This window comes from Barbus barbus (genome assembly GCF_936440315.1).
Source record: "Barbus barbus genome assembly, chromosome: 21".
Lineage (NCBI taxonomy): Eukaryota > Metazoa > Chordata > Actinopteri > Cypriniformes > Cyprinidae > Barbus > Barbus barbus.
Window position 1 is genome coordinate 18,797,951 of NC_136749.1, and position 21,911 is coordinate 18,819,861.

General features: G+C 36.4%; 1 protein-coding gene across 1 annotated transcript in view; it reads left to right on the plus strand.

Annotated features, from left to right (window-relative positions):
- The window catches only part of LOC306887638 (semaphorin-6D-like), a 143,846-nt gene that overhangs the window by 113,741 nt on the left and 8,194 nt on the right, over window positions 1-21,911 (plus strand). Inside the window, exons 17-20 of the mRNA XM_079445548.1 lie at window positions 1,080-1,157; window positions 10,672-10,730; window positions 11,593-11,643; window positions 15,604-15,756. Coding sequence (XP_079301674.1) covers window positions 1,080-1,157; window positions 10,672-10,730; window positions 11,593-11,643; window positions 15,604-15,756 — 341 coding nt within the window. The remainder of the gene's footprint in view (window positions 1-1,079; window positions 1,158-10,671; window positions 10,731-11,592; window positions 11,644-15,603; window positions 15,757-21,911) is intronic.

Below are 21,911 nucleotides of genomic sequence, written 5' to 3' on the forward strand. Positions count from 1 at the left end.
CTCATCATAATGTGTTAATTTAAAAAAATATTGTATAATTTTATCATGTTGTATTTTTGTTTATTTGGATTTATTTTTTTGTTTGTAACGCTTGTATTATTCCAACTCAGTTTTTGCCTTAAAGATAGCCATAGATGCTGACTTGGCAATAAAAATAAATAACTACTACTAAAATACAATGAAATGGGAGTTTACAACATCAAACAGCAGAACAGACTGTAAACTAAAATAACTGTCATCGGCTGACATTGAAATCTTTGCACATTCCAGTTAAAAACTGGACTTAAAAATAAGGTGGATAGTATAGCCAAATTATAGTTCAAGTAGTATTTTTGTCAATCTTTAGTAGGTCATCAGCATATAGATGACTTTAAACCTAATAGACAGACTAAAATTAACCCAACTCTATTTTTGCTTTAATTTTTTATTTAAACTGGGATAAGAGAAAGTATTTTATCATTTTAACCTTTAACAATAGATAAAGTGCTAAAGCACAACGACCAACAGGCATGGCATGGGGGAATTAACAACCTGTGAAGAGGAAAAAATTGCAGAAAAATGGAAGTGACCTCTCTCTTTCACTCTGACTTGCATCTGGTCACCTCACACATGCTTTCCATCTCTCTCTCTCTCCATCTGTATCTCTCTCTCAGTTTCTCCAAGCGACTCGTCCGGCTCTACCATGTATCTGAATCTCAGTTGGCCTCTGGCAAACACAACACACCTGTCAATCATGCAACACAAATACACACATACACACACACACACACACACACAAACCTGACTATACAGCAGTCAGTCACACTCTTTCTCTCTCTTATATTTTTTTCTCTCGGTCTGACTGAGTGTCTGACCAGCGAGAGGCAATAATGCTTTGTTATGGAGATGCTGTGTCTGGCTGTCCCTTCTAGCTTGTCACATACACTTGGAGAGAGAGGGGAAAGGGAAATTGGGGGGAGTATGGAGACAGTGAGCGAGGAAAACACACAGCCTTTCCAGCACATGTGGTATGAGTTAACTCTGTATGTGTGTGTGTGTGTGTGTGTGTGTGTGTGTGTGTGTGTGTGTGTGTGTTTTAGGAGCTGTCTGTCCTCACGAGACCCTTACTGCATCTGGCTGAGTGCGGGGAACTGTGCCACAGTGGCGCCAGGATTCAAGTGAGTTAAAGCTACATCACACGACCCTTGTATTAGTCCTGCCACAGTAAACACTTTTACGGTTCGTTAGAATAAAAGAGCCTATACGACTACTGAATTCTGCACACAAGTTTACTATACAGTCAACAGAGTGTTTCTATAGCATGCTTTATTGTTTAAGATCTCTTAGAGCTTACGTTACCATAAACATCCTTAAAACATCTGGTAAAAATCACATGGTTGTAAAATGTCTTCAAAATTTATAACCAAGTGCAGTTACGGAATTTTACAAGACAGTCTATACAATGACCAGGATGACTTCGTAGATAATATACAAAATATTTTTGCCGTAAATTTAATATACCATCCTTGGTAATACTTTACAATAAAATTTCAATCGGTTTACATTGCATTAGGTATCAAACTCAGTAAACAATACTTTTGCAGCAATTATTCGTTTGGGTTATCTCAGTTTCTACATATACTAAAAAAAAACATCTATCAATGTACACTACCATTCTAAAAATTTAAAGTTTTTTTTATCTTTTTGAAAGAATGCATTTATTTAGTCAAAAATACAGTAAAATAAGTAATATTTTGAAATATGATTACTAGTGCTGTCAAACAATTAATTGCATCCAAAATAAGATTGTTTATATTATATATGTATGTGTACTGTGTATATATATTATGCATATATAAATACACACACATACAGTATATATTTAGAAAATATTTACACACTTATAAATTTATATATTCATATTCTTATTTTTTATATTATATATAAATATATTTAATATATAAACATTATTTTTTATTATTTTTTTTATTATTATTTATTATATATATATATATATATATATATATATATATATATATATATATATATATATATATACATACATACATACATACATACATACATACATACATACATACACACACACACACACACACACACACACACACACACACACACACACACACACACACACACACACAATAAACATACACGGTATACATGCATATATTATGTAAACAAAAACTTTCATTTTGGATGCGATTAGTTGCAATTAACCATTTGACAGCACTAATTATTACAATTTAAAATGACTATTTTCTATTTTAATATATTTAAAATGCTATTTATTCTGTTATGACAAAGCTGAATTTTCAGCAGCCATTACTCCAGTTTTCAGTCACATGATCCTTCAGAAATCATTCTATTATACCAATGTGGTGCTCAAGATACATTCCTAATGATTATTAATGTTGAACATAGTTGTACTGCTTAAAAGTTTTGTGGAAACAGTGATATATTTTTTTCAGGATTCTTTGATGGATAAAAAGTGTCTTTATAGTCACTTGATCAATTTACTGCATCCTAAATTAAAGTATAAATTTCTTTCAATGGTTCTGAATGGTAGTGTATTTTATTTCATTGTGTAATTTAATTCTGCTTTTTGTATGCATCTTAGGTTTGTAGCTGATCTGGTTTGTAAAAGTATTTCTAATACCTAATGCATCTAACTGATGTTAACCAAATGAACCTTACTGTAGTGTGTCACTCCATCACTTTAGAGACGTTTCTTGAATAAATAAATTTTACCATCTGGTTAAAATGATAGTAAATTGGTCGTTTAAGTTGGAGCCAATAGCCTTGTGGGCAGCGTTTCAAGATGTAGCACCTGAGTTTGTCTCAACATTTGTGGTCCTTTCCCGATTCCTTCATACTCGCTCTCCCACTTTGCTTTCTGTCAGTTCTTTATAGAGTCCTGTCAAATTAAAGACAAAAAAGCAAAAAATAGATCTTAAAGCATTTACAGTGAATGCTTGTAAAAAGTGCATTATCTTTGTTTGCGATGACATCACTGTTACACTCACTCACTCGGTCTGTTGTTAATTTAATCAGATGCTTCAGACCGGATATATGGGCAGATATTTATGTCTGATAAACTTCACGTAAGAGATAAACACTTGTTTATGAGACTTAAAAATGTGTAAAGTTATGTGGTATTATTGCTGTGTAAGGTATCTGACAAGCCTATGCAACTAATGCGGTTTCATTTTTTTAATGTTTTATTGATGAGCAATTTACTTTTAATAGTGTAGGACAGTATAGAATAGACAGGAAACTGGACTGTTCTTTAATATCATGAGCATATGTTCTTACTACTGTGCTTTGACGAATTCATGTAACTCTCTATGAGTATATCACAGTCTGTGTTAACATATTGATTTTTATGCATTAGGTAGACGCTTTTATCAAAAGTGACTAGCATTGAATTCAATGAATAATTTTTTTTTAGCTGAATCAAACTAACTTTTCTAGCGCCATGCTCTACCATTTGAGTTATAGAAATACTCATTTAAATGTCTTAGCAGTTGCATAGATCTCAGGCTGAAAGGGCATACTTACATCCCCACCATTTTCCACAATATCAGCTTGTGCCAGGGATGTATCTAATACTGCCTCTGCAATTGTCAAGCAGAAGTGCATTTCATTTGTGTGTGTTATAATCAGTGCAGATCCAGAGCTTGAATTTGTTATTATTAATGTTTTGCTGAGTGGTTGCTGCGGTTGTCATCAGTTGTGGAAAGCAGCAGCGGCAATATTCTCTCCAGCACGCTCTGATGTTTTCCTGCTCGTGAGATGCATCCACTAACGTACAGCTGCAATTTTGGTTTATTAAAAAAAAAGTTAAGGCCCTAAACCCCTTGTACTCAAAGTGGACATTTTACTGGGAAATCAGTATCGTATTCTTAACATGCTATTGCTGATCTGTGTGTTTGTCTGCACACCAAACAAATCCTGCAAAGTTATTTTAATTTAATGATGGTTTTTATACACTTTCTCTGTAACCTGGACACAGTCTTTAATGATATTTTCTGGCCATAAACTCAATTATTGACTCTTAATGTGCCTTAATGTGTCCTGATGGGAGTATTGATCTCTATAAACAGAGATGGGGAATCATTTCATCTTGAACTCATGAAAACGATTATGTACACAGCAGATTTCCAGACCGCTGCCAACAAAATGGACGGAACTTGTGGAGAGTAATTATCAATGTCCCAGAAGAGCTTTGGTTTACTTCAGCGTTCAATTATATGCTTCCATAGCCAAACTTATGTCAGAGTCATACATCTTGTGCTGTCAGATGCCATAAAGTCTTCTGTAATCATACAGTGCATTAGAATTATAAAGAGCTTTAGAATCTTGGCTAAAATCTAGAATTTTGCTTTCGGTCTTAGAAACCAGATGCAACAGCACTGAAAATGTAAAACTGATATGGATAGAATGATCGTGTTTTAAAGTTTGTCAATAATACAATAAACCAGTTACAACACAAAGATACCTAGCAGATTTGAATTATACAATAAACAAATGAAATACACTTTCATTCAAAAGTTAGTTTGTCAGTGCATTTATTTAATGTTTTTATTCAGCAAGCATGCATTCAATTGTGACAGTAAAATTGGCAGTAAAAATATTTATAATGTTACAAAAGATTTCTATTTCAAATAAATGATTTACCATACAGTATCAGTGTTTCAACAAACATAACCATTTTCAACACATAAAATGTTTCTTAAGCACCAAATCTGCATATTATAATAATTCCTCATCATGTGATACTGAAGACTCAAAATAACGGCTGCAGAAAATTCACATTTGCCATCACATGAATCAATTACATTTTCAAAATAAAATAGAAAACAGTTATTTTAAAAAGTAAATCAATTAGTGACCCCAAACTTTGAACAGTAGTGTAAATAGGCTGCTGTTCATCACTGTTTAATTGTTAGATTAATTGTTTGGTAGTGAGTGAACATTTTATTTTTTGATTCCGCTACATTGATTAACTTGACCTGTTCTTATTAAAGTCCATCAATTCTGCACTTTTGGCAATCAGACCAGGAGGCTTATTGCGGACAAAAAATGCAATATTTGACTGAAATCATTCTGTCCAGACTAATTGGTTGTCACATTAAACAAACTGTGATTGGTCACTTGGCCCCTTCTGATAGGCTTTTGGCCTGAATACGCTTCAAGAAACTTTATGCTGACTTTAAGTCTGGGGACATGAGAACAAGAAATAAGACAAGAGAAACTTTAGTTCCAGAGCGAACTGTGTGTTTAAGTGCTAATCAACGTCTAATGAAATTCTGCAAGACTGAGAGGGTGAAATGTAAGAAAAGAGGGCAATAGATGTACGATGTTAATACTTTGACTTTCTCAATTTTAGAACAGCTCTGCGGCTTGTTTTTTGTAGTGTACTGCAGATTGGAGAATATGAAGAAAAATATGACTTTATTATCTTGTGGGATTTTTCCCTATTCGCTTTCTCCCAGGGGCAATTTAATCTCCATATGATGAGAGAGAGTGTTTGTGCTAATGCGCGTATGTGTGTGTGTTTGTGTGCGCGAGTGGGAGTGTGTTGGCCAATTCAGGTAAAATGAAAAGCATGCATCTCAGAGGTGTATTGATGCTCAGATATTATGCACCTGCAAGATCCCAATTTACCACTTTATGCAGGAGATTTTTTATTTTTTTATCTTGTCCTTCCATCTATCCTTCAATATGAGATGAAGTCATCCCGCTCTCTCTCTTTCCCTCTCGTTCTGTCACTCTCTCCCCTCTCAGGTTAATGGAAATAAGGACTTTAAATCATGTCAGGTAGAGAGGGCTGATTCTCAGATAGATTGAATATGCAGGGCAGGGTGAGGCAGGAGAACGGCAGGTGCCTCGACAGCGCTGAAATGGGGTGCCAGCGTTAGATGATAAGTTATGTTTGTACACAGACTTGGTTTTTTTTCTATTGAATCTTTTTTGTAGGCATTATTCTATGTTGTGCACTACAAAAATATCAATTCCACTCAAATATACTCATTAAATCAAGACAGAAAAAAATATAGGTAATGGGTATAAAGGTAATTAATAATAATATAATAATATTTGATTTAATTATTTGCATGAGCTGTTTGTGTTGAACATTTTGATTCTAAGAACCTCCAAATGTGATGATTAAATGCAGTGGTCAAATGTTTGACTCATTTATACATATTTAAATTTTGAAGACCCGTTGTATAAAAATTGAATAATTGACATTCATTTTAAATATTAAGGTAAAAAGAAAATATTAATCTAACAATTAAAATGTACAAATATATATATATTTTAATTAAAATACAAATTCAAATTATGAATCAAATGTATTTGTTATATATTATTATAATGTATAAATATTATTATTATTATTATTATTATTATTATACTTATTTATTTTTATTTAATTTTTTTGCACTGCATTATTGGCCAAAAGCAACTTTTTCTTATAAATGTTTCTGCAGACCACCACTGAAAACAAGCAAACAAATATTTGTTATATATATATATATATATATATATATATATATATATATATATATATATTATATATACACACTCACACATACACACACATATATATATATATGTGTGTGTGTGTGTGTATGTATGTATGTATGCACAAAGACTATTGGAGTATGTTTTAAAAGAAAATACTATTTTAGTCATTCTACTTAATTCAGTGTGTCACTTAAATATTTTAAATAAAGGTGAGGAAATGATTTACATTCAGAAATTGCTAGTAAATGTCACAATTAATTACAAGGAAACAGCAAGTGACACATTGAATTAAGTAGAATGACTAAAATAGTATTTTCTTTTAAAACATACTCCAATAGTCTTTTTTTACACTTCTTCATAAAATCATTTTTTGCTGTGTAAAACTGCCTTGGGCTCATCAAGGTTCGCCAAATGAACCGCACCAGAAAAATTTAGTTTTGTGAATAAGGCGCAATTTATTGTTAAACTAATTTACACAAAAAGAAGCGCCTTTGCCCTGAAATTAATGACAATAATTATGCACTAATAATTATAACGGCGCATTTAGCACCTGAACTGAATTCCAATGGATAAGAGGCACGTTTTTTCACTGAAATACACACACAAAGTGACATGTAGTGATTTGTGCAAATCCTGATTTTGGACTCGGGTACAGAATTGCGTGCTCCATTAGACCACAGCCCTCTGATCTAATCACGTCTCCATGGTAACACAGAGAGGAAGCAAAAGCCGAAAGAATGCGTTATGCGTCTGTGTGCGAGATGTCACTCAGGTGCTCGGCAATGACATGCTCGCTTCTGTGATGCCAGGAGCAGACGAACATTGCAGTCGCTCAGAGCAACGTGTCACTGTGGTTACGCTGTGAGGCTGCATGAGTCAGCAACGTCCCTCTCAGTAAACATATTCTCTTAAAATTGTACTTAATGCGCTGTTTTGCCCAAACACTCATTTCCTTCACACAAAGGTTCTTGCATCTGAAAGACATTCAAAACTGAAAGCGCTTCTATTTATTGACACTTGTGCGCTTGAATGAATAAAACTCCCCGTAGTTTGTTCCGCTAATTTGACGTGAACGCATTAATTATACGTGATGCATGATGATCTTAAATGATATATGAAACGATATCCTGTGGAACATCTTGTATATTTTTAAAATTAAAAATATTATTATATTAAAAGTATATTAAAAATATATTATAATATATTTATTTATAGATTTATATTTAATATGTATGTATGTATGTGTATGTATATGTATATATATGTATATGTATGTGTATATATATATATATATATATATATATATATATATATATATATATATATATATATATATATATATATATATATATATATATATATATATATATATATATATACATATAGAGAATGCATGCACAGACACAGTCGTTCAAATGTTTATTATTTTTATTTATTATCATTATTATAATTTTTTTAATAATGTTTTGCATTATATGGCTGAAAGCAGTTTTTTCTTCTGAATTTTTCTGCCAATCTCCACTGGGGAAAAAAAAGAAATGTGGATACAATTTCCATTCAGGAATTGCTAGTAAATATCACAATTAATTATAAAGTTATATGAATAAATTATAAAGTTATATAAATTCTAAAAACACATTGAATTAATTAGAATGACTAAAATAGTATTTTATTTTAAAGCATATTTTAAAACATAACTTATTTATTTAAAAGCATCATGCAAATATCAATCCCCAAAATCTATCCAAATTTTTAGCTGCATTGAAGCTTCGTTTTTAATTACAATATATATTTATTATATTGCACTATTTTTCAGTACATATTTGTGGAATATGTACTGAGGACCATCTGTGCCTTTGGAAACAAATCCTCCGCAGAGGTGAGAGCAGATCCGTTGCTGGCCGACGAGTTAAACATCTTCTACAGCCGCTTCGATTGCAACGGCGGCGGCGCGTCTCTGCCGTCCAGCGCGTCAGGAAGCAGCAGGCAGAGCAGCGATAATCCTGTAATCACCGTGTTGGAGGATGAGGTTCGGAGGGCACTAAAGAAAGTGAACGTCAGGAAAGCAGCCAGACCTGATGGGATAACCGGCTCCACTCTTCCCTCACACACATGGACAGCAACAATGGGAATTATGTAAGGCTGCTATTCATTGACTATAGCTCAGCTTTCAATGCTATAGTCCCCATCAAACTGGCTTCTAAACTCACAGACCTCGGCCTAAACTCCCCACTCTGTGACTGGATTCAAGACTTCCTCACCGGCAGACTTCAAGTGGTGAAAGTTGGCCAGTTCACCTCAAACTCCATCACCCTGAACGTAGGAGCCCCACAGGGCTATGTCCGAAGTCCCCTGCTCTACTCTCTCTACACGCATGACTGCGTATCCTCTCACAGCTCCACATCTATTATGAAATTCGCTGATGATACTGTGGTTCTGGGCCTCATTTCCAACAATGATGAGACCGCTTACTTGGATGAGGTAGAGAGACTCACATCGTGGTGCCAGGACAACGGTCTCTCTCTGAATGTGAGGAAAAACTAAAGAGCTGATCATGGACTTTAGGAAGAGACAGCAGCGGCCCTACACTCCTCTTATGATCAGTGGGACCCCTGTGGAGAGGGTGAGTAGCTTCAAGTACCTCGGTGTAAACATCTCCGAGAACCTGACTTGGACTACACACATCCAAACACGGGTTAAGAAGGCCAGGCAAAGACTGTACCATCTGCGACAGCTGAGGAAATTCAGGGTCTCACCAGCAATCCTGAAAACTTTCTATTCAAGGACCATAGAAAGTGTATTGACTCAGTGCATCTCAGTGTGGTATGGAAACAGCTCCAATCAGGACTGCAAAGCACTACAGAGAGTTGTGCGCTTAGCTGAGCGCATCTCAGGGTCTGCTCTCCCCTCTCTGCAGGACGTCTACCTCAAACGCTGCAAAAATAGAGCTGTTAAAATAATCAAGGACTCAAATCACCCTGGTAACCATTTATTCACTTTGCTTCCATCTGGTAAGCACTTCCGTAGCCTGATGGCAAAAACTGAGAGACTTAGGAGGAGCTTCTTCCCCCAGGCCATCAGGCTCCTAAACTCTAACTCTGTGTCATAACATCACTTGACTCCATGTAAATATCACCATATCAATAAGCTATTCATAATTTTTCTCTACCTCATATTGCTGCCATTTAAATACCCTGTACAACTTTTTTGCACATTCCTCTTATATTACTATTTAAGTCAACAACATACTGACCTGCACATTTATATTTATATTTTTTATATTTTTTATTTTATTCTTTATTTTTTTTTTCTACTTTTCTTTTTCTTAATATTTGTATTCTATATAATTGCACTGTCCTTGGAGCGGACCTGACCTACATTTCACTGCTGGTTATACTCTGTATAATTGTGTATGTGACAAATAAAAATCTTGAATCTTGAATCTTGGAAAACAGTCCACGTCATTGTGACACCCACAGCATCATGTACGAGATGAGTCAGTCTCCATCTCTGCATGAAAATGTCTGTCGCAAAAACATAGACACATTTTATGTACCATTTTTTTTTTTTTTTTATGGCTTAATGCAAGGAATGTTCTTCATATGAATCACCAAATGCAGTTTTGGTCGGGTAAAAAAATGTACATAGACTGTGGGGTAAAAAAAAAAAGTAGATAAACAACCAATAATGATAAATCTTCCACTGAGAGAAAAAAAAAAGTTGTTACAAGTCTTCGCATAGTTTTAATGTGGCAGTTCCTATAAAATTGCAAAATTTACTCTCATTTGGCACCTACTTCATTTTGAATTCTTGCATATGTATAAATTCTGTACCTATACATTTGCATTTGTTTCTCATCTTATGGCTGCTAAATCACGGCTGTCAGTCATGGTATACAGGAAGTGTCCTTGTATGTCAGACACTCGAGCCTCAATCAAATTGTAACATGTTATTTCCCTTTACAGTTGCTTGGAGAGGCAACAACAGACTGCTGACAGCACAACTAATTAGAGGGATCATTCAGGGAGAGGCTCACAAAAGAATGATTGTCACTCTCTTGTCCTCTTTCTCACTCCTTCTCCTGCTCACGCTCTCCTTCTCTCTCTGTTGTGTCGCTCTCCCTCTCTGTCTCTGTCACAGGTCTGGATTTGAGCAGTATGTGGAGAGTGGATATCCTCAGTACCCAGACAGCTGTCATGGTGAGTTCCAGACAGTCCGAGCTGACCTGCTCCCAGAGATCATAACTCATTCACACCATTATTACATTCCTACTACAACTCCACTTGTGTTCTGAAGACTTCCATAACTCTAGAACTGAGGGAAACTCACGGAACATGTCAGGAACATGCATGGGTCGTGTTTCTCTCCAACAAGAAAAGAGAGGAAAAGTAATCACATTTTTCCAAGATGTGATTTTTGTGCATTGTGGCTTTTTCTATGACAATTAAGCACCTCTTCCCAAATTAAATATTGGTGTTATTTAATTGATGCTGATTTTAATTAATTCATTAATTTAATTTATTCATTAATTTTACTCAAAATAAATTAAGACTTTTATTCAGCAAAGATGGATTAAATTGTCACAAAATTGATGCACTAAATCAAAAGTGATGTTCCTATTCATCAGAGTCTTGTATTATTAGAATCCCAGAAAGATTTTGAAGATTTTTTTTTCTCTCTTTTCACATTGAGGTGGACATTTCTTTGAGATTTCATTTATTTTAATGTTTGATGCATTGTGCTAGAGTGTGAGCCAGTCCCATATATAATAGATTGATGTATTGTGTGCATTCTTGTGCTGTAATTGCAAAAGAGAATAAGTTAAAGTGATCATTGATTATGATCTAAAACTGCTTAACCATAGTAAGATTGCTTTAATGCATGACCTCGAATGGCTTATTGATTTTATGCATCAAGGCAGATTCAATGTTACTATAAGACAACACTGTTCAATAAATAATCTGATTTATTTATAGTAAAATCACAATAAAGAATTCTTCTGTTCAGTAATAAAGTTCATTAGCCTGACTGTAGATTTTCTTAATCTAATTCTTTCTGTAGATGTCTTGGCCACGACTCGCAAGCAGAACCCTGCGGTGGACTCTGCGTACGGTCAGTGCACTAATTCAATCACATAAGCTTTAAATTCAGTCATTCAAATTGCTTTAGTAAATGGTTACACTTTGTCCAGCCATTATCACAGTCATGTCCATATATCCATTGACCATTTTAAATCAGAAATTTTATGGCCAGCCATTATGTTCTACAAAGTTGGGTCTTGTATTCAACAATAGGCACAGATTGCTATAATTTTTTTCACATTGTGTCACTGATCTCTTGGTGTGAATATTACATAGTGTCATTTTTTTTTATATCCGGCAGTTTGCTTTTCACGCACGCATGCATAAATCTTCAATCTGTACCGTTCTGACCTCTGAGTAGCTCTTACAACAGCTCACAGAGAGGCGATAGTTTCCCGGATCAATAGAGTCCGTTACACAAATGACCCGCAGTGAGTCTGCAGGCTGCAGATCTGGACCGCAGACAGAAATGTCCTGCAGGGCTGTGGGCCGTATCAGAGAGCCCCGAGCAAGAGCTTTGGAGGAACAACTGAAAATCACGATCTGACAAATTAATTTTCTCACTGAGTGGATGTGTGACGGTATGTCTGTGTGTGTGAGAAAGAGAGGAACAGAGGGTGTGTATGTTGTGATAGACGGTGCATGTGTATGAAAGATATTGAGAGAAAGAGAGCATATGTGTGTGTTTTGGAAGGAGAGAGGAAGCATGTGAACGAGGGAGGGAAAGTGTGTCCGCGTGTGTTGAAGAGCGAAATAGAAATGTGCAGGGTTTGTTTTTCTTTTTTTTCAAACTGTATTATATTTCAGACAGTCATGAGCTAATACTAGCTGACAGCTGGCCTGTGTGTGTGAGAAAGTGTGTGTTAACATCCCTGGGTGGTGTTGTCTGGTTTTGCTTCTAAAGCGTGCCAGTGGATGTAGGGTGATCCGGGTCAGAGAGAACAGCTATTGTACCACACACAATGCACTCTGAGTGTCTGTGTCTCTCTCTCACTCTCACTCTCACTCTCACTCTCACTCTCACTCTCACTCTCTCTCTCTCTCTCTCTCTCTCTCTCTCTCTCTCTCTCTCTCTCTCTCTCTCTCTCTCTCTCTCTCTCTCTCTCTCTCTCTCTCTCTCTCTCTCTCTCTCTCTCACACACACGCTGACACACACACATCAGAGCTCCTCGTCCTCTGTGGATGATATGAAATATCCATGATATTTCTCAAACTCCTTGTATTACCATCTGGATTAGTCACATGAAGTTATTAGCACAGATGAGTTTCATTTCCAAGTCACCTGCTTTGTTCTGTTCTAATCTTCAGATAATGAATCAGTGCCACTGTTTTCTGAGCTGATTATAGTACCAAAATATTTTGAAGACGGCCTGCAATCTGTCCATCAGACAGTTAGAGAGAAGTGAATAACTCCCCACATTATCTTTGTCTGTTTTTACAGTATTAGAGGGAAGGGAGAAAAGGTAGATTGATAATGGATGGAAAGAACGAAGAAAGGAAGGTTGGGAGGAAGTATAATAATAAGAAAGGAAAGAATAATAGATGAAGAGAGGAAGAAAGTGAGGAAGAGTAGGTTAATAGAGCTAGCATAGATTAAAGAAGGAATAATAGATTAATGAAGAATTTATTTATGAAGGAAGAAAGAATAGATGAAGGAAGAAAAAAGAACAGATTGAAAAAAGAAAGAATAGATTCATGATGGTAGAAAGAACAGTTTAATGATGGAAGAAAAATATTAATGGAGAAACAATAGATTCATGAAGAAAAAACAGGTTCATGAAGAAAGAACAGATTCATTAAGGATAAAAAATAAAGAAAAATAGATTTGTGTAGGTAGAAAAAAATTAATTCATGATAGGTGAAAGAATAGATTAATGAAGAAAGAACATTTACGAAGAAAGAATGGATTCATTAAGAAAGAATAGATTCATTGAGGTAGAATGAATACATTAATTATAAAGAATAGATTCACAAAGAAAGAATAGATTAATGAAGGAGGCAAGGAAGAATAGAGGAAGGAAGGAAGAATAGATTGATGAAGGAAGAAAGAATAGATTAAGGAAGGACTGAAAAGCCCTAACCCTAAGGAAAGAGGGTTAGGGCTATCCCTAAAAGGGCCGTGTTTAAAGAAGGGAAGAATGAAGGATGTGAGATCGATCAAAATGAACCAGTGAAGGCAGAAAGGAAGGAGAGTTGTAGTTGTAGGGCTGTAGTGTCATGGAGGTGTAGGATGCTGGCCAGCGTGTCCCGGTGCTCCTCTCTGTGAAAGAGCACACAGTGGGTGCACACATTCAATGAGCTTACCCACTGCTTCATTCAGCCGCCACAGCTCCTGGAAATGACAGGAAAGTGCAGCTCCTCACCTCACGCTGAGACAAAGCCTCCCACGGCACCTTGGCACGGTAATTACAGCTCTTCCTGCATTCAAGAGAACTTATTACATCCTCAGAACTCTCACCATCTTCCCACTGCGTGATAAAGCCATCCCATTGTGAAAGGTGGACCAAAAATCCCACAATGCACCACTGTTTCCCGACAGCTCTTTTCTTCCGGCACCCTTTAAATAGAATGGAAATGGAACCATAATAAAAGCGTCCCATGTGCCAGCCGCGAGCTCCCCTGTCGATCGGCCACTGTGTGGCACAGATGGCAAGATGACAGGCTTTATTTAGAGGTGGGCAGGCGGAGGATAAGCTCTGCGTTTGGCCCCGGACAACCGGCTGCTGCTCATGAGTACTGTGTGCCGCTACATTAAGCATTAGTCCAGTGATGGAGCTCTTCACTGCAGTCCGAGTCAGAGGACGCCGAGTCTTTCAGAAGGAGAACCCCACAAGGTCGTTGATACTTATAGTCGCCCGGGAACGAGGAGAGCTAAATCTCCGAATCAGACTTATGAGGATATCCTCAAAGTATGTGGTCCGCAAGTATGTTTAGGATCAGTACTTTGTGGAGGAATGGATGGAAAAGGAGAAAGGGAGGGGAAACTGTTCAAAAAGAAGCTTCTGTGAGATTAGCTCAGCTCGGATCAGATGCCTCCAAGTCCAAGTTTCGATTCTGCAATACTCTGGGGCCAGAAATTCATGCGGTGGCAAAACAAAACAAAGAAAATGTTTTATTGATTTTGCTGCAAGATGTTTTTTTTCATGTTTTACGTGATTTGTACTGTGATTTCTATAGCACCCTTCACATAAACTTTACAACCTCTGAAATCTTTTACTAAGCTATTTAAAGAGATAGTTCACACAAAAATGAAAACTCAGTAATTTACTCACCCTCATGTTGTTACAAAAGCTGTATAACATGCTTTCTTCAGCGAGAATGCAAAAGGGTTTTTTTGTTTAGTTTTTTCTTTTTGTCATCAATGAAAGTCAGTGGGGTCCAATGTTGTTTTCAGTGTTAAGTTGTAGTATTATTCTATTATGTTATTTATTAACATTTTAAAATTACATTACTAAAAAAATAAATATTAAAGTCATTTTACATCAATTTAAACATTTATATTAAACTTTATTTTTGTTTTATTTCAGCTTTCTTTCAATTAATAAAACAAACTATCAAGTATCATTTTTATTTAATAATAACATTTGTTGTTTTGGTCCCCATCGATTGTCATATGGACAACAGTTCTTCAAAATATCTTCTTTGATCTTCTGTTATCACTCCCATGTTACTCCAAACCTGTATGACATAAATTTTTCAGTGGAACATAAAAGAAAATATTTTTAAGAAGGTTTTGGAAGTCAGTGAGGTCCAAAATAACCACAGACCCCAAAAAAAAAAAAATCTTTTGTTTAACAGAAGAAAGAAAATCATAAAGGTTGTTAATGACATGAGAGTGATGACAGTATTTTCATTTTTGGGTGAACTGATATTGTACAAAATGAAAATATGTTGAACTCATATATTTAAATAGATGTTTTCCTGATTCAGAATGCATTTCATGGATATTTCTGATAAGTAACTTTGTTGCCCCCTTCCAATACAACCACAGGAAAGACCTCACCCACAAGCGCCAGCACAACCATTCAGGTGCCAGCTCTGCCTAAAGTCAAGGGTGTCTCTGAGACAGGTACCCGCCCCGAGGAGGGGAGGCGGGGAGGGCAGGGTTCTCCTGACTTGAAGCCAGGCAGTGTGGAGATGGAGGGTAAGGGGGTGGGGAGCGGCCCTTGGCCCGTTGTCTGTCTTCTAGCTTCCATTTATCTCAAGTTTAAACTTTTCTAGCGCTGTATTGTATTCCGCTGTATGACCCCACAGCTGCACACAACACAAAATACACTCACAAAGAAACGGTGTGTATGAGTTCACACTCATACACACCGTTTTGAAGATGCAAACACATTCTCTTTCCTAAAAAACCCCTTTGAGTCAGGCAATCTGCGAGTCTGTGTTCGTCGCATTCGACCTTCCCTGTTGTTTCTGCTAGACAAACAAAAAGAACTAATTGTCTGCAGTCGTCTTTGTTGTTTTAATACATTTAAGTCTGCCCTACATCTCCAGAGGTACTTCGTCTGGTTTCCACTCATGTGTCCCTGGCTGAAGTTTGCTAGAATCCAGCAAAATGATCATAAATCCTGCGCCCGCCGCTATGATCATCCACTCAGCCTGTAATGAGAAGCACCAGCAGTCGATAAATAAGCAGCGACTACAGGCCCGCAGGCAGACGCCGCCTGATAGAAATTTCCAGCGTGCAATCTATTCAGCCGCTCGGTCAAGAGCAGTCGTACGCTCGTGCAATCAAACAACCCGCAGACAGGAGAGGTTCGGCGGTTTACTCACAACGCACCTTATATCTCCCTCTCTTCACCTCTCAACTTGATTTTAATATCCCTGTTGTTGAGAGGTAATGTGTTAATACACACAGACTGTTGTGAACCTCGGAGGGCTGATGGTTTTTCACACCCTGTGTTTGTGGCATTTAGTCTAGCTGATAAAATTTTTAAATTAAAAAGTACAACAGCTGCTTCCAGTTCAAGCAACAGTTTCTTGTCCATTTTCGGCATTTCAGACTAGAGTATGTAAGTAGTGCTGAGTAGATAGTTTGTCATAGTTTTATTTGTATTTAATATATTTTTTCATGTTGTATTCATTAATTTAAATAAAAATATAATGCACTAAATATAACACCATTATAATTATATCTTTCTGCTTTATTCATTGTCAGTGTTTCAAGCGTGTTGTCAAAGAAAGAGCGTATTCATGTGACTTGCAGTACAAATTTTTCACATGCTGTTTTGTCATTTTGTGCAAAATGCAAGCTGAAATATTACATAATGTTGATTAATCTTATTAATAGGATGCTTTTGGGTGAGTTAATTAATCCCGTTAGAAAAGCACTTCAGTTTACCGGTGTTCATTCATCATTCAACTTCAGCTCAAGTGGTTTATTCAGAAGCATTATAGACTTTTATAGGATCATTCAAAAGAGTTATATATATTTGTCCTCTTCAAAAACATTGCTAGTGCCTGCGTTTTTTTCTCTCCTTTATATTTTTGTAAACTCCATTATTTAAAATACATTCATTGTAAATGAATAATCTTTGGGATATTTTTGTGCTGTCTTCATTACGGAAAAAAAAAGCTTAACATTATTGTCAGTAATTTCATTGACCAAATTAAAACTCATAGCTAGATCTCAATTATATGAGCTGTTAGTTAAAATGTTATTTGCTAATGATTCAGTCTTTTCCTTTATTCACAGCCTGCGTCATCCAGGTTTATTTTAGTGCACAGGGTCAGAGTCAAGCAATCCATTCAATTCCTACAGCTTTAGGTAGTGTCGACTTAAGCATGCATGGCTAAAATCTCTCTCCCTCATATATATATATATATATATATATATATATATATATATATATATATATATATATATATATATATATATATATATATATATATATAAGGAAAGCGATAATGATGTCTGCAGAAACTAAACCTCTATTTGTTCTGTGGTGGCGGCTGCCGAGTCCATCCGCTCGTTAATGTTATTTTAAACACACCTTCTCGCAGGTCGTTCACACACTCGAATAAGTGCTATGATGGCAAGATCTCTGGCCGCTTGATAATTTGCGTGAGTGTTGGAGGACGGACTGCCATGAGGGGGTGGGCGGATTCTGAAACTCATTAAAACAGTCGAAGATGAACTGACAATGAACTCCGGCTGAACTCCGGGCTGAAGATGCATTCAGTCCTGCAGAGAGGCTATTAATACCACAGCAGGGGGAGAAACAAAGAGAGAGCCTGAGGTTTAGGGAGTCGGTGAGAGATGGAAACACGTTGAAATTGGATGGAAGACATCGAGGCTTCCACATTGAGAAAGTGGGAAGATAATGGAAAAGGACGGAGTGAGAAATCTGCTGATTTTGATTCCAATCACACACCAAAACTACGCTCCAGTGAAAAAAAAAACGCAATCCACTCAGCAAATGCAGGTGTGGTAACTGCTTTAATCGACTTTATAGGAGCTCTGCTCCCGAAAAGAGCAAAGTGACGTCCTTCTCATTAAAGTGTTTCACTTGTAAATGTCACAGTCAGCCTGCCGCCCATGTAGCCAGAGCCAGGTAAAAATATCCATCACCAAAGGTCACAAAAAATAGATACCGTTTTCCCCAAAAAATTCTCTTTATATCAAGCCAGCACATGCCCTGACACATGCAGACTCGACACACAGGCTATTAAATAGTGCACACACACTTGTTATTTCTAAAGAACTGTGGGCTCATACGGTGCTTGAATCCATATAATGCGCTTCCGAAAACCCTCTGCCCCCCCTCTCCTTTTCCTTGCCCCTTCCCTCTCTTCCTCCGGTCCTTCTGACTGGAGAGATGTAGTGTTCTGTTAACCTGCCTGTTTTTTCAGACTAATGCTTCACCTTCTTAAGTTCTAAAGCCTCTCTTATTTTTCCCCTCTGGGTTTAGTTTGGAGTCTCGTAAAGCCTGAGCTCTGTAGTCCGACTTTAGGATTATGGCCTTCAGCTTTTTTTAGCTGAACTTCAGCTTTTTTTTTTAGCTGAACTGTCTGTCGCCGCCTCTTTTTTTTTTTTTTTTTTTTTGTCTCAAATAGTTCATAATTTTCATCTAAGGATTAGAGACACTTGAGCAACTCAGGCTTCAGAGTGAGGCTGTAGCGAGTTCAATTGTTTCCCGCATGCTTGTTTGCTTCTGTAGGGTTTTAAGATCTGTAGCTTGAGCGGCCGCTGGCTTCCATTTGAGTTTTTGCATTTCTTTCCCTATCTGCTTGTGTGGTGTGTCAAAAAGTATGTGTGAACCTGTTGCATGAATCTAATGTCATCTCTCGATTGAAAGCGCGTCTTCAGTTTGCTGAAGAGAAGACTACCTCTCTTATCAGATACCTGCTTTATTCGGCTTTGAATGCATGATGCATCGTATTATGCATGATGTTTTGAAATGTTATGTTCTGTAAAATGTGTTGACTTTTGTGGATTCTAAAGGTCCTTTCACATGATTCGCCTCAACCTTATCCAGTGCATTGAAATCTACAGCATTACCCCTAATACTGTCTGGTGGTGCAACGCTCAAAACTTGTTTACTGCTGACCTTTCCAAGCATAGTCAATTATTACTGGACTGTTTATGTGGGGTGTCATTACATGGATGGTAATGTCAGAGAAATTAGTTATACACCAACCCGAAAGGAATGTGGCATTTAGAGAGGGGGGGCATAATTTATTATATTATTTATACATTTATTTACTAAAATATATATGATATAAAATGCCTTTTAGGTTTTTTTTTAATAATAATAAAATAATAGTAGCCAATCGAAAAAATAAATAAATAAATATATATATATATATATCAACTATATATAATAAACCATATAATAATGTTTTTCTTGCTACCTAGCAACCTCTTAAGGTCTTTCCACCATGACTTTATTCACATTGTTTCCATGTAAAGCCCTGATGCGAGTTATGTGAAAACGACTTAACTGATTATTAATTGTAAATGATCACTATACTGTATTTTTAGAAGGATGCTTATGTCCAAAAATGTTAATAATACTACTTTCATGTCAATTCCTATCAAACCATTTACTTGCCAGAAAAATGACTTCATAAAAGCTTCTGCAGAATCTATCAAATAAAGCATTTAGGGGAAAAGAGCGCTGAGCTGAAAATGCAAATCTATTCAGACAGAAAATTTTCTAATTTCCTGCGTTCACAGATTCAGACGCGCTCAATTATTTACTTTTGTTTGCTGTTCTCTGTGTGCCTGCTCATACTGTCAATTATATTCCATCATGAGGTAAAGTAATACTCGTCCATGTTTAATTTTCCAGCGGATTTTGCACTTCTGTGTGGAGATCAGATGATGTCAGTCACCTTTTGACTGAATTAATTTGCTCCCATTTTTGGCATTTAGTTGGGTTGAACTAGATACAAAAGGGCTTGATTTCAACTTCTCATGGCCCTCTATAAAGCCGTCTGGAAAGTTCTACAGACAATGCAACATTGTTCAGCAGTGAATTTGTAAAAGCCTCTCAGCCAAGACCCCACAGACATTCATTACAATTTCTTAAGGCTGATCATTTGCCATCCACTTACAAATTCAATTTAAAGCTTTTTACTATTTAAAATGTTTAATTCCCCAACTAGTACTACTACTAAAGAACTCCTTGGTTTGAAAAAGCAATACCAGTAGCAAAAAACCCACATGCGTGATTACAACTACAATCTTCCCAGCTTCAGGATCTCTGTATGTCCTGCTTATTCCACATGCAGCCCGAGAAAGATTATTTATGACAGCATTGCTGCTTTCACATCAGCGCAAAAACACTAGATGTAATTGGGTAATCAAGAAGCGAGACTATTGAATGCCCTGGAAAGCCATGAGCCTAATACAACAAATGATTAACTTCTCCCAAAAACACCAAGTGACTGATAGCCAATATACATAAAAGGGTTTCCGGTTTTCGTTGCGATGAAACCATTTTTTCTTAGTGTTATGAACATTTAAATAATTTCAATATCCAGTTTCACATTAAATGAGTAATGGAAAGGTTCTATGGATGTTTAAGGTTCTTCAAGGAACCATAGATGCCAGAGAAGATGCTTTTACAGTGTAGTCTGCTTACAGATGAGATTATTCCTCCTCCTCTTAGTGAAAGCAAAATCAAAACAGAAAACCTGAAGATCTACATAGATATAGTACCCCAGAAAATGCTGTTTTCTTCTCACCTTTGTTCTGAGATAAAGAGCATAAACTGAACAATAATAGCCCTTGAAGCTCTGTGACTCCTAGGATCCCACTATCACCAAATGCGCCTGATCTATTCAGTGATATCAAATTTATGGTGCATAAAATGTTCCATTCCCGAGCCTTTCACAGGCAATCAGCCACACGCAGAGAGCAAGAGAAAAGGATAGACACCAACAAAGCATTTAAAGAAACAAGGGTTTGCATGTGAAAGTGTTAAAGGGATAGTTCACCCAAAAATGAAAATTCTGTTATTGTTTACTTGTATGAATTTGTATTCACAAAAACATTCTTCAAAATACCATTTATGTTCCGCAGAAAAATGCAAGTCATACGGGTTTGGAACAACATAAAGGTGAAAACTGATGACAGAATTCTCTTATTTGGGTTAAGTATCCCTTTACAGAATAAAAAAAATCTAATAATGTTTCTCATGTTTTTACCACTAGCCCACAGCAGTTCATTTAATGATGTTATACTCATAGGTGATATTTCATACTTGAGCTTCACCATCCTAATGACTTTTGATAAAAGTCCCATCCCATCTAAAAGTAATTTATATATAAATTTGCCATTAAAAAGGCCTTTGTCTGGCAAATTTCTCTAAATTTTACAGATAAACAAGCCTGACTGAGATTACGTGTGTTCTGAACATGGACACTTATTCTGCTGCTCTTGCTGAGGTTCAAATAATTTCAACTGAGGCCAAAACAGAAGCCGCTTTAATGTTTTGCCCTTCAGCTTTTTATGGACGTCTCCAGCATTTCTTTCTCCTACTCTCCAGTTCTTTGAGAAGGAGTTACTAGGGTTTTGACAGAGGCCTACACAATCCCTCACACAGCCGAAAGGAAGATTGAAAGACTTAGTTTTCACCACTGAAAATCTGTCACTCATTTCTCCCCACCACTTCACTCTATCAACCTCTTTTCTTCTCACCCACTCTCTTACTCTCAGTACCATTCATTTTTTTCCTCTGCTCTCCTTTCTCAATAAATCTGTCATTCTCTTCTTTTTTTTTTTACAGTAGTCATCTTCCTCAGTTCTCTCTATCCCTTTTCTCTCCCCTTCATGCTTGTTCTCTCTTT